At 39.6% G+C, this 13,147-nt stretch overlaps 1 protein-coding gene across 1 annotated transcript in view; it reads left to right on the top strand.

Moving 5' to 3' along the window:
* The window catches only part of TDP1 (tyrosyl-DNA phosphodiesterase 1), a 191,989-nt gene that overhangs the window by 38,460 nt on the left and 140,382 nt on the right, over window positions 1-13,147 (top strand). Inside the window, 2 exon segments of the mRNA XM_043985761.1 lie at window positions 10,833-11,003; window positions 12,509-12,587. Of these exon segments, the coding sequence (XP_043841696.1) occupies window positions 10,833-11,003; window positions 12,509-12,587 (250 nt within the window).

Below are 13,147 nucleotides of genomic sequence, written 5' to 3'. Positions count from 1 at the left end.
GACATCGTACAGATTGCTTCCTTCATTCTATATCACTTCATACGAGTCTTCCCAGGTTTCTCTTTCATCATTGAACAACAGTATTTCATTACATTTATATAATCTCATTGGTCCAGCCATTCCCCAGATGTTGGAGACCCCTTTAGTTTCTCCTTTTTTGCTACTACAAAATGGAGCTGCTATAAATTTTTATATACATATGGGTTTGTTTTTCCCTTTTTTTCTTGTCTTTGGAGTGAATACCTACCTAGTAGGGATATCACTAAGTCAGAGAGTATACATTGTTTAGTAACTCTTCGGGCAAAATTCAAAATTACTTTCTAGAGTGGCTGGACCACAGTTAGAGTGTTAGCTAGGATTTGTTATGAATTCTGTTGCCTATAAGTTTAGGTATTTTTCTGAAATATGGTTCAACATAACCCATCACTAGTACTTGAACAAAAGATGAATAGGTGCAATTGAATGACAGTGAACTAGTGGTCTCTACTTTACCTGTAGAGAATAGCACAGTTTGTAAGATTCAGTAAATTCTGCAAAGTTATATATTTGGCCTTAAAAGTTTCTGCATTTCATTGCTTACATTATCAAACATAAGGTGTATTTAACTTGCCTGTATGTACCAGAATTGTGTGATAGGTTGCTCAAATGTTGTCAGAATTTTAGCACATTGTGATAATAATAGCTTCTATAGCATAAACAAAGTTCTTTTATCCTGATATAGCCTAGACTTTTGATTTTGCATTGCTGCTATTGGCGGCACAGGAATTTTGTCCAAGATGTTTGATACAGACAAATGCTGTATTGCTCCCATTGTCAATCCTGCTCTTAAAATGGGAGATAGTGCAGCATAGTATCTAGAGAATTGACCCCAGAGCCCTCCTGGGCCTGGGTTCAATGCCAGCCTTTGTTACATACTGGTTCTGTGACCTTGGGCCATACACTTAAATTCTAGCAAAACTCTAGGCAATTCTCTAAAACTATAAATTACAGAAAAAGGGCTAACCTTCGTTAGGTCATTCCTTATCCAGAGGGTCCTTATGTCATTGAAATAACAGATCAAGGATGCATCCCTATTCATACCCTAAAATGAGATCACTCAGGAAAAATACATAATAATGAGTTTGCATTAAAAAAATAGCACTAATCATAGATCAATTCATGTTTTGCTCCCCACCTGATTCAGTAGGAAAATTCAGCCTACATTTGGACCAATGTGATAGAAATTTTGAGCAGATACAAATACAAAATGTCCCAGCAAATCCCTCTCACACTTTTTGTCAAACATGGAATCTGTCTTTGTCACCTACCATGAAATGTTGGATTTTTTTCCACCATTGATTTTAAAGTGAGAGTATTCAAGTTGTGAGGTATTATGAAGGACATTTGGCAAAGTGTTTTATATTCCTCTGTGACAAAAGGAATTGTTAAAATGAAAAAGACTTTAAAAAAAATTTATCCCTGAATGAAGTGCTGGGAAGACGGAGGTCATAGCATCAGCATAGCATCATCAAATGTGGTTTGTGGTAACTCATTTCAAACCTTAGAAGCTGGAGAATATAAAAATTTGAACCAGTGCAGTAAATGTGAAGAATGAACTCATTTTGCAGAGATAACTGCAGATTGAAGAGGCTGAGGTGATGCAGGAAGTCAACTGTGATTTGTTTCTTTGTTTTATTTTCTGTGCTGATGCCTTTGTAAATAGTAATACTTAGGTTTCAGTAAGGGGGATTAATGGGAATGTAACTAAGGACATCGTTTTGCCTAAAGAATAAAACCAGGAAAAGATGGAGTTGGGGGAGGAGGAGGGAGATGGAAGGCACAACGTGACATACCATTGGGAAACAAGGGGTGGAGAATGAATATTTAGCAATTCACAGTTCATAGGATGTTAGAATTGAAAGCACCATTAAAATCATCTAGTCTTAACTCTCACCCCATGCAATGTGTTATGGTAATAAAATGTTGTTATAATAAATACAACCTATAACAACAAAACGTGTAATAAATTTCATATCACATATAATATAATAACTGTCCCCAGAGATAACATTAGAGGTTGTAAAATGCTTTGCTGAGATCTGAGTAAACTCTTTGTGTAATATTGTCCTGGTGTATAAACAAGTGGCCTAAATCATAAGATTACTGCAGATAGTATAAACAGAAGAGAACATTTGCTTTTCTCTCGAGTCCCCTGTTGAAAATAACACTTGTGCCGCTATGGTCTGCTTTTTTGGACTGTGCCATCATGCTACTTAGCAGTCTAGTCCCTTTTCAGGTCAGTCGTTTTTCAGTCATGTCCAGCTCTTCATGACCTGATTTGGGGTTTTCTTGGTAAAGATTCTGGAGTGGTTTGCCATTTTCTTCTCCAGCTTGTTTACCAGATGAGGAAACTGAAGCTAACAGGGTTAAATGACTCACCCAGCGTTACACGGCTGATAAGTGGCTGAGGGCAGATTTGAACTCCTGACTCTAGGCCTGGCCCTCTATTTACTGGACCAGCTAGTGCCCACCTACTATCTGATATCACTATGAGGGTGATATTTATTATCTCCATTGTACTCTCCAGGAATGGGTAGTGATCATCAGGTTTTGACAAGTCCTAGAGATTCTCCTTCAGATTCCAAATACAAGCAGGGGAGAGATGGCAGACCAACTCTGCTGTGTGTGTCAGGACAACAGATAACTGCCTGCTGATGAGTACTGATGAAGCTACAAGCCACCACTCCTGGTCTCCTCATTTTCTGACATTTATTAAACTCTTTCCTAGTGGTGCTTCTGAATCCATAACATCATTCCATGAGACACATGAAGCTCTTTGCTCCTGAAATAGTCTATCTTTTCCCACTTTTAAGTTCATAGGATGTTGGAACTGAAAGAGCCATAACTCTCACCCCATGAAATGTGTTATGGTAATAAAATGTTGTTAAGGGGCAGCTAGGTGGCACAGTGGATAGAGCACTGGCCCTGGATTCAGGAGTACCTGAGTTCAAATCCAGCTTCAGACACTTGACATTTACTGGCTGTGTGGCCCTGGGCAAGTCACTTAACCCCAATTGCCTCGCAAAAAAAAAAAATGTTATAACAAATACAACAGTTATAATCTGTCATGATAATTGCAGGGTTATCTATAAACATTTATTTATGATTCCTAGATTTATGTGGTCAAACCTGACTTCTCTTTGGGGCTCTAGTCTCACACCAGCTTCCTCTTTAAAAGTTCAAACTGGATGTTCTGTAAATATCCCAGATTCTTTAAGTCCCAAACAGAAGTCACCATCTTTTCCCCCATGCTCTCTTTTCTTCTTCCTGATTTCTCTATTGCTATTGAGGGTACCGGCCTAGTCCCTGTCCTCAAGGACCTTACCTTCTTTTTTTTTTTTTTTTTAAGTGAGGCAATTGGGGTTAAGTGATTTGCCCAGGGTCACACATCTAGTAAGTGTTAAGTGTCTGAGGCCGGATTTGAACTCAGGTACTTCTGACTCCAGGGCTGGTGCTCTATCCACTGTGCGACCTAGCTGCCCCAAGGAGTTTACCTTCTAAAGGGGGAAGACAACACATAAAAGAGGGGCTAGAAAAATGCTAGAGAAGTGGATAGAGGAGAAAAGGTGCCTGTGCAGGGACAGAATCGCTAAGCTAGACAATGAAGGAGGGTGACCTGGGACTCATTCCCAAAGTAGAGGTTCTATGAAGACCTCACCAATGGGAGAAGGAACCTTCAGGAGCAGAATCAAAAGGCATCTGAAGCATGGTGGCTAAATACAGAGATTTGGGGATGACTGGTCTTGGTCCCTTCCTCCAAATGGAGGTTCTGGGAAGAACTCATCAATGGGAGAAGCGGCCTGCAGGAGCATAATAAGGAGATAGCTAAGGGGTGGTGACTAAATCCAGAAAATCAGACTTGGCAGGGGGAGGGGGGGTTGTTTTTTTGGGGGGGGAGGTGATTTTTTTTGGTCAGACAGGAAGTCTCAGGCTTTTACCATCTCCCCCCCACCCTTTTCCCATGCATCTCCAGATGGCTCCTTGTAATTCATTGACTGCTTGGCTTTTTGGGTTATTGAGGAAAAATTTAATTCATTGAATTGCAGAATGTCAGAGTTTGACAGAATGTTAGAGATCAAGTAGTTCAAACAATACTATAGAAGTCTAATCCTACCTTTAGTTTTGATATTATCATAGTTATAGTGATCTTTTCTATTATCCACTAATTCAAGTCATTGACAATTGTTTATGCTGGTTGTAGCATGTAGGTAATCTTATATTTTTATTTCCTTCCTCTTGCTAAAAAAAAACCAACCCTTAATAATAAAGCTATCTAGATATAGCAAAGGGGAGCAGAAAGGGCAGTTACTCTGGGTTCAGGGGTGTGGTAGAAATGCAAGAGAATTGCTTCTGCTGTGGTCTGTGGAGGGGACCTTGAAGATCCTGCCATGACTTGCTAGTCTCAATTGTGAGGAAAAATGAAAGGGTTTAGGGACCAATCAGTCAGTCCACAAGCACTTGTTCTGTGCTAAGTGTTGAGGATTACAAGAAAGACAAATACGTATAGAGTTTGCCACACAAGGTTATCGTGAGGCTCAAATGTAATACTTATGTGAAATATTTTGCTTACTTTAAAACACTGTGTAGATGTAATTTTTGTCATTTAGTGCACCATGACCTCCATTTTCTATGTAGGCCGTCCTTAATTCAGGGCTTCTTTCTCTCTTTCCTTCCCTCATCTAAAATTACATATTCATTCAACAAGCTTGCTACTATAGAGGGTCACATATTGCTGTAGAAGGCAACACCATCCTCCTACAAACTAGGAGTGCTCTTCGATTCCTCACTCTCACCTCTTTGATGTCCAAGCTGTTGCCATAGCCTGCCCATTTCACCTTTGCAACCTCTCCCAGATATGCCCCATTCTCTGCTCTGACACTTGTCACCACAGTAGTGCAGGCCCTCACCACCCCACACCATGATTACTGCAATAGCCTGCTTGGGGGAGAGTGTCTCCTTGCTTTAAATCTCTTTTCACTCCAATCCATTCTCCATTCAGCTGCTGAAGTCATTGTCCTAAAACAATTTGATCATGCCAAATTCCCCCCCTCCCCGTTAATAAACTCTAGTAGCTTCCTGTTGCCTCTAGGAGCAAATACAAAATCCTGTTTGGCATTCAAAGCTCTTCATAAACTAGCCCCCTCCTTTTTTCTTTTTTCTTTTGGTGGGACAGTGAGGGTTAAGTGACTTGCCCAGGGTCACACAGCTAGTAAGTGTCAAGTGTCTGAGGCTGTTTTTGAACTCAGGTCCTCCTGAATCCAGGGCCTGTGCTTTATTCACTGGACCACCTAGCTGCCCCTTTGCCTGAGCTTTTAAGGAAGCTAGTGCTTCCCGGAGGGAGCAGATCCCAGGCATGGGGAACAACATGGTCAGAGGTGGGAGAGGAATAACAAGGAGGCCCTGTTGGCGGCATAGAGCCTTGAAAGAGACAGTAAAAGAGACAAAAAGCCTGGAAAACTAGGCGGAAGCAGATTGTGGGAGGATATACATGCCTCGTGAAGGAATTTGTATTTGAACCTAGACGCATCGGGAAACCCAAAGGTTTCTCTATAGGGAGGGATGTAGTCAGAGTTTGCTTGGGTATCGTTACAGAGGAAAGGCTGAAAAGAGGAGAGACTTGAGGCAGGGAGATCATTTAGGAGACAGTTGAAATAGTCCAGTTGAGAAGCAGCAAAGGCATGAACTTGAGTAAGGGCTTGTGAGAGGAGAAAGTGAATGGATTTTGGAGATGTGGAAGACAGAATTGATTAGACTTGGCCACAGGTGGGGGATGGGGGAAGGGAAGGATGGGGGAATGGCTCTAAGGTTGTGAATTTAAGTATCTAGATTCTTGTGCCCTCCACAAACACAGGGAAATAAGTTTGTCCCTACAGCAAGGAATATGTAGGCTGCCGTTAACAAACACCTTGCTTTTCCAGCCATTTGCAGTTTCCTTTTTTGGTATATCTGCGTAGGTATGGCAGTTTTAAATGTTCTGGAGTTTGGAAACCTGATTTACATTCATTGCCAATCACAGTTTGTTTCCGACAGACAGTGACTAATGTTAGATATGAATTTGGCATCTAACAATAGATCCTGTCTATCTCGGAGTATAAGCTCTAAGTATTGTCGCATAGTTGTTTTCCGTGCTCTTTTATTTTTCTTAATTCTTTTATTCATTCATTTAATCAACATTTATTGTCTGTAACAAGCAGTGCTCTGTAATAGGCACTGAAGAGGATACAAAAATAAAAAAGATATTGTCCCCGTTCTCAAAGGACTCTCAATAGGTAATAGCTATAGGCTATTAGTAGCTTATAGCTGTTCCCCTAGGAGCAGCTAGGTGGCACAGTGGATAGAATGTTAAACCTGAAGTCACAAAGACTCATCTTCCACAGTTCAAATCTGTCCTCCGACGCTAGCTGTGTGACCCTGAGCTTAACTTAACCCTGTTTGCCTCTGTTTCCTTGTCTGAAAAATGAGTTGGAGAAGAAAAAAGCCAACCACCTCAGTATCTGTGCCAAGAAAACCCTAAGTGAGGTCACAATCAGACACGACTGAAATGACTGAACAACAAAAATAAAGCTATTCCCCTATATCTTACCTGCCTTTCACAGCTGAACTCAAAAGAAAAAGCCTTTTACATTCACTGCCTACACTTCTTCACACTTCTTCACTACCTACTCTTTTCTTAACTCCTTGCAAACTTGCTTCCTTCCCCACCCCTGGAATGAACCTGTTCTCTCAAAGGATGCTGGTTATCTCTTCATTATTAAACATAAGTGGTCTTTTCTCTGTCCTCAACATCCTTTAATTCCATGTAGCTTTTTACATAATCTTTCCCTCTTAGATATTCTTTCCCTTTTGGCTTCCTAGAGAGTCTTCTTGTTCTCCTCCTGCCTATCAGACTGTGCCCTCTTAGTCTCCTGGATTGGATCCTCATCCGCTCCTTCCCCCTTAGTGTGGGTATCACTCAAATCACTGGGCTTCTTATCTACCATGTGTTCAATTATCAGCTCTACTCAGTGATTGTCAAATCTATATGTTTAGGGAGCAGCTAGGTGGCACAGTGGATAGAGCACCAGCCTTGGAGTCAGGAGTACCTGAGTTCAAATCCAGCCTCAGACACTTAACACTTACTAGCTGTGTGACCCTGGGCAAGTCACTTAATCCCAATTGCCTCACTAAAAAAATAAAAATCTCTATGTTTAGTCCTAATTTTTCTCCTGAATTCTGGGCCTGTACTCTACCTTATCTTCTGGTACCTCAGGAATCGGCATGTCTAAGAATGAACACAAACTTTTTGTCTCCTCAACCTTCCCATTTTTCAGTCTTCTCATTCTCTGTTTGATCTTCCTAGACACTCAGATTCATAGTATTATAGTCATCTTTCACTCCCAGTGTTGGGACAGGCTCTTTCAAATTCTGTCTCCACAACATCTCTCATATCTCTCATGTCCTATTCTCTCCGTTCATAATTGCCACTACCTTAGTTCACCATCACTTCTCGTCCAACCCTATTGTAATAGTCTCCTAATTGGTATTCCCGAGCACCATTCTTTGTCCTCTTCAGTTCTTCTTTTGCATAGCTGTCATAGTCATCTTCCTGAGGCCCAGATCTGACCATGCTACTCCCTCCCTCAGAAACCTGCAGTAGCTCCCTATTGCCTTTGGGCTAAAATATAAATTTCTCTGTCTGACATTTAGCACCTCTGTGGTCTGTTTCTGGTTGATCTCTCTGGCCTGATTTCACATTACTTCCCATTAGTCCCCCAGTGTTCTTCCCGTACTGGTCTGTTTTGTTGCTCCACAAACCTGACTTGGCAATTTTTCCTTCTGTTCTTTTGTTAGGCTTCTCTCCTGTGGGTGGAATGCCTCCTCTTCTCATTTCTGCCTTTGAGAACTCTTATCTTCCCACGAGGTTCAGCTCAGGCACTGCCTCCTTTATGAACCCTTCCCTGATGCCCCTTCCTCCTTAGCTCTTTCCTTCTTCAAATATTCCTAGCCCTGTTCATCTGCGTTTGTTTTTCTCCTTCATTGACCATGTTTCACACTTATCTGTATTCATGTTGCATCCCTACAGTGGAATATTAGCTCCATGACCAAAAACATGATTCATTTTAGTCTTTGTAGTCCAGAAGGCTGGCTCAGTCGTCTGTAAATGGTGTAATAATTACTCATTGAATTGAATAGTAGTCAGGGTAAGGCATTTATGGAGATAAATGTAATACAAATTGAAACATGGCAGCCTTAAAAGAACCCAAAATGCTAAGAGAGTCTAGGGAATTAACTTTTCTCTTGCCATAACATGAATACAGTTTCCTGCTTATTCTTTTATCCTGGGATGTTGCCATCTTCCTGTGATAACATGGTTTGAAAGTATAATATTTTCTAATTATGGGTTAATATTTACTTATGAATTTGGAGATAGGAAGACACCAGTCCGAATTCTACCCCAGACACTAAAAAGTGTAACCTATGACAAGTCACTCAGCCTCTATCTACCTCATCTGCAAAATGGGGATAATGATAATGGCTACCATCTCCATAGCACTTAGTATGGGCCAAGCACAATGCCAAACACTTTATAATTATTATCTTATCTGATTCTTACAACAACTCTGTGCTATTATTATATTTATTTTACAAATGAGGAAAGAGACAACAGGTTAAGTGACCTGCCCAGGGTCACATAGCGTAGTAGTAGTAGTAGTAGTAGTAGTAGTAGTAGTAGTAGTAGTAGTAGTAGTAGTAGTAGTAGTAGTAGTAGTAGTAGTAGTAGTAGTAGTAGTAGTAGTAGTAGTTAGCAGCAGCAGCAGTAGTAGTAGTAGTAGTTAGCAGCAGCAGCAGTAGTAGTAGTAGTAGTTAGCAGCAGCAGCAGTAGTAGTAGTAGTAGTTAGCAGCAGCAGCAGTAGTAGTAGTAGTAGTTAGCAGCAGCAGCAGTAGTAGTAGTAGTAGTTAGCAGCAGCAGCAGTAGTAGTAGTAGTAAACATTTATGTAGCACTTTATTATGTGTCAGGCACTGTGCTAAGAACTTTACAACTATTATTTCATTTGATCCTCACAACAATTCTGTTAGGTGGGTGTTGATATTATCCCCATTTTATGGATGAGGAAACAGTCTGAGAGAGGTCAAGTAACTTGCTCAGGGTAGCACAGCTAGTAAGGTTCTGAGGCTGGATTTTAATTTACGCCTTCCTGACTACAGGCCTGGTGCTATATCCACCATACCACTTAGTTGCCCCTTAATAGCACCTACTTCCTCGCATCATTTTAAGGATGAAACGATATAATCTACTTGGAAGACTTTATAAGCCTTAAAGCACCATATTAATGCTTGCTGCAGTTATTATTGTTTTGTCTTTGGATACAGTGACTATGCAACAAGATTTCACTCTCTTAGCAAAGAGGAACACTAGGAGTCAGCCTGTAGAACTCACATGAAAATTTTTTTGTTGTTGTTGTTAGTGTTATTTAATGACTAGTTGAAACATAAATTTAATGATCTACTTTTGATGCCCTTTATGTTGTTTTGTGGAGTTGCTTACAGAGTTATTCTTTACGATTAGCTTCTGTAGAAGATGATGCCATGCTACTGGCCCCTCATGGAAAACCTGCTCTGGAGAAATGCATGTTTCTATGTTCCCAGGACTGTTTTTCACATTCATAAAAATAGGACAAATATACGCATTTGATGTATAGGAAATTGTAACAAAAACTTAGGAAATTTTCCCAGGCACTTACTTAGAAATGGTTAATGGCAGACTCTTATCTTGTGACTTATTGGATCAGGAACCTCTCACTCTCTTGGAATTTTTTTTTCTTTAAATCATGATTCATCTGAGCTGTGTTTCAGATTTTTTTAGGGCATTTATATACAAAGAAATATTGAAAGCTTTTTATGCTTTGAAAAATAATCACAATATTTGCCAAATGAAATGCAGAGCCATTTTCTTGAATTATACATTTTTCTTTCCCATTGATGTTTCAGGTCACTGGATTTCCACCCATCTCCTTCTAGGACATAACGTTTAGAAGCTGTTAATTTCAGAAGTAGTTAGTTGCTGCTACAGGTGTAGAGAGGGGACTCTGGTAACACATTGCTTCCTCTGCCCGTGGAAGGAATGCCAGATTGGGAGTGAAGGGACCTGGGTTCTAGCCCTATCTCTGCAACTCTCTGTGAGTCTAGGTTAATCACTTTCCCAAGCCTTATCTTAAAGATGATAAGACAGGGCTAGAAAACCTACAAGGTCCCATCTAGCTCTGGTCTGATCATACAGCGCTTTAAGTTTTGAAAAGCACTTTACATACGTTATCCCATGTGATCCTCTCAACACCCCCATGAGGTAGGTGCTTCAGGTATTATTATCTCCATTGTATAGATGAAGAAACTGAGTCTACACAGCTAGTAAATGCTAGAGGCACCACCTGACCCAGGTCTTCTTAATGCCAGGTCTACTGCTTTCTCCTTTACACCATGATCTTAGAGTACAGAACCTAATGGTTTATGGACCACTGCTTTGATCCATCTTTCTGACTTCTGGTTTATTCATTTATAACCATTCCAGGAAGATGAAAATCTGGCCAATGTAAGACAGCTAGAAAAGGAAGAGCCAACATTCTCTCTTAGTAACTTATTTCAGGGTGTAAGGTGGGAGAAAACTTGGTTGTTCTCTTGAATGTAACAATCTTTTGCATCCTTAATAAGAATTAACTCACCTCTTCTCCAGAGTTAATGCATGGTAAGTAAAACAATGCAATACAACATCCTAGCTTATATTTTTTCAGTGGCTTTCTTTCTTTTTTTCTTGTAGAATGTGGCTCAGCCCATTATATCCACGACTACCATATGGAACGCCCAGTACTTGTGGTGAATCATCAACAAATTTCAAATCAGATTTGATAAGTTACTTGATGGCTTACAATGCTCCTCCTCTCAAAGAATGGACAGATATCATCCAAGAGCATGACCTTTCTGAAACAAGGTAGGCATTATTCAATAAGGTAATGTATTAAGTGACTACTGTGTGCTGAGCACCGTGGTAGGGGCTGGGGAATATAAGGGCAAAAATAAAACAGTTTTTGCTCTCACAGAACTTAAATTCTTCTAGGAAAAATCATATTTTCACAGGAAGAATAATGCAAAGTAAATATAAAATAATTATTGAGAGTGAGGAGACACTAGCATAAATACAAAATGATTAATGAGTGCCTGAGTTTGGTAAGAAATGATTCAGCAATAGAAACTATCTCTGAAATAATTTAGAACATGGGTTTTAAACTTAGGCAGCACACATTTTTGTAAACTTGGTTGGGGGAAAATGACATCATTGTTTCCGCATAACTACTTTCCTTTGTAATCTTTTATATCTTATTGCATTTAAAAACATTCTTCTGAGAAGGGGCCCATAGCTGCCAAAAGGGTCTAGCTCTCTACTTCACTTTCCCCCACCCCACCCCCCCAAAAAAAAATTCATCTCTGTTTTGAAGATATAACAAAAATCTTGAGAGCCTGCATGAGTATTTCCTGTTTATATGTTGAGGAATGATGGTGTGATATTTATTTAAATATGTTGGTTATTTTTTCTCAATTCTTTTTACCCGTGTCTCATTTTCTCCACTTTACAATAGGAAGCAGTGAAATCTGCTTCCCGTTTTCATAAGGACTTTAATTCTGCTTTTCTTATGGGGCATACCACATTTTGCCTTGCCCCACAGTTATTTATTTTTGTCTTATCTCTCCTGATAGATTATGAGCTTGTTCGGGGCAGAGAAGGTGTCTCATTCATCTTTGTAGCCCCTCGTGGTGTCTTGTCCTTAGAAAGTGTTCAATGAATATTTATTGAATGAACGAAGAGGATAAAGCAGAGAATGGGGACTTAAATTTCATGGAGCAAACTGACATGCAGGAAAGAGGCTGGAGAGAAAAGTGTAGAATATAATTTTATTCTGTATTGTAAACTCCCTAAAGGCAGCAGCTGTGTCCTTAGTCATTTTTCAAAACATTTCCCATGGTGCCTTGTACTTTGTAAATGCTCAGTAAATATTTATTGAATGTAAGTTCTTTGTTTTTAAAGTTTTAAAAATTCTGAACTTAACAAATACCACATAAAATGAGCATTTACTCCATACGCATTGCTGAGAGGGGATAATACACGAAACTGTGAATTTTTATTATATAGAGCTTGTGTTTCTTAAAGGTTTTTGGTGGGGTTTTTTTGGTTTTGTTTTACCAAGAAATTTTAAAAGCACAATGCCCTGCAAATACTTGGCATTCTGTGAGTAACTTTTTTCTGATTGAAAACACTACCTCTTCCTCAAAAGAAATGCTATCTTTGAATCCAAATTATTCCTTCCTTGGAAGAACCATATTCAAAGAGAGATGTGGAAACAGTCCACATTTCAAGTTCTGACTTATGTTCTCTGTCTTTAGTTGCCAAAGCCCAGGGTAGCTTTACACTTTATCTCTTTTGTCTCCAATGGTTTTTAGAGTTTATCTTATTGGGTCAACTCCTGGACGATTTCAAGGAAATCATAAAGAAGACTGGGGCCACTTTCGGCTTAGAAAGGTAACAGAGCTTTTAATGTTGTTGTTGTTTTTTCTTCTTAGAATGTAAAGTTCTTGAGAATAGGGATATACTCACTCCCTAGCTGGGTATCCTGGGGCTAATCTCTCAGCACCTTGTTCCCAAGGTTCAAGAGCATGGTGCTCTGCAAACCTTAAAGCACTATGTAAATACTAGTTATTATTCTTTACATTACTTTTTATTAATAACTATAAAGTTATAATAGTTATTTTTAAACAATAACAACAGTAATATTTGTCTTGGTATCCCAAGTATCTAGCCACAGTATCTGGCACATAGTAAGTGCTTAATAAGTAATTGTTGATTGATTGATTGATTCTTTCTTTTCAGGTATGCTTTCCCTCATCTTTTATTTACACATCTGTGCTTTTGTAACTTAATTGAGGCTGTCCTTTCATGATGCCTAGCAAACACATAGTGGGTTTGTAGAAATGTTGGATGACAGATGTCACTGGTTTCCTGCTTTTCTCATTGGTGGCTTTTTCCAAATGGATGCTGTTTCTTAAGAGTTGGAGCCAGTGTTACTTCATGGGATAGTGCTA

The sequence above is a fragment of the Dromiciops gliroides genome, chromosome 2 (assembly GCF_019393635.1).
Source record: "Dromiciops gliroides isolate mDroGli1 chromosome 2, mDroGli1.pri, whole genome shotgun sequence".
In the NCBI taxonomy this organism is placed as follows: Eukaryota; Metazoa; Chordata; class Mammalia; order Microbiotheria; family Microbiotheriidae; genus Dromiciops; species Dromiciops gliroides.
This window is presented reverse-complemented; position numbering and strand designations above follow the sequence as displayed.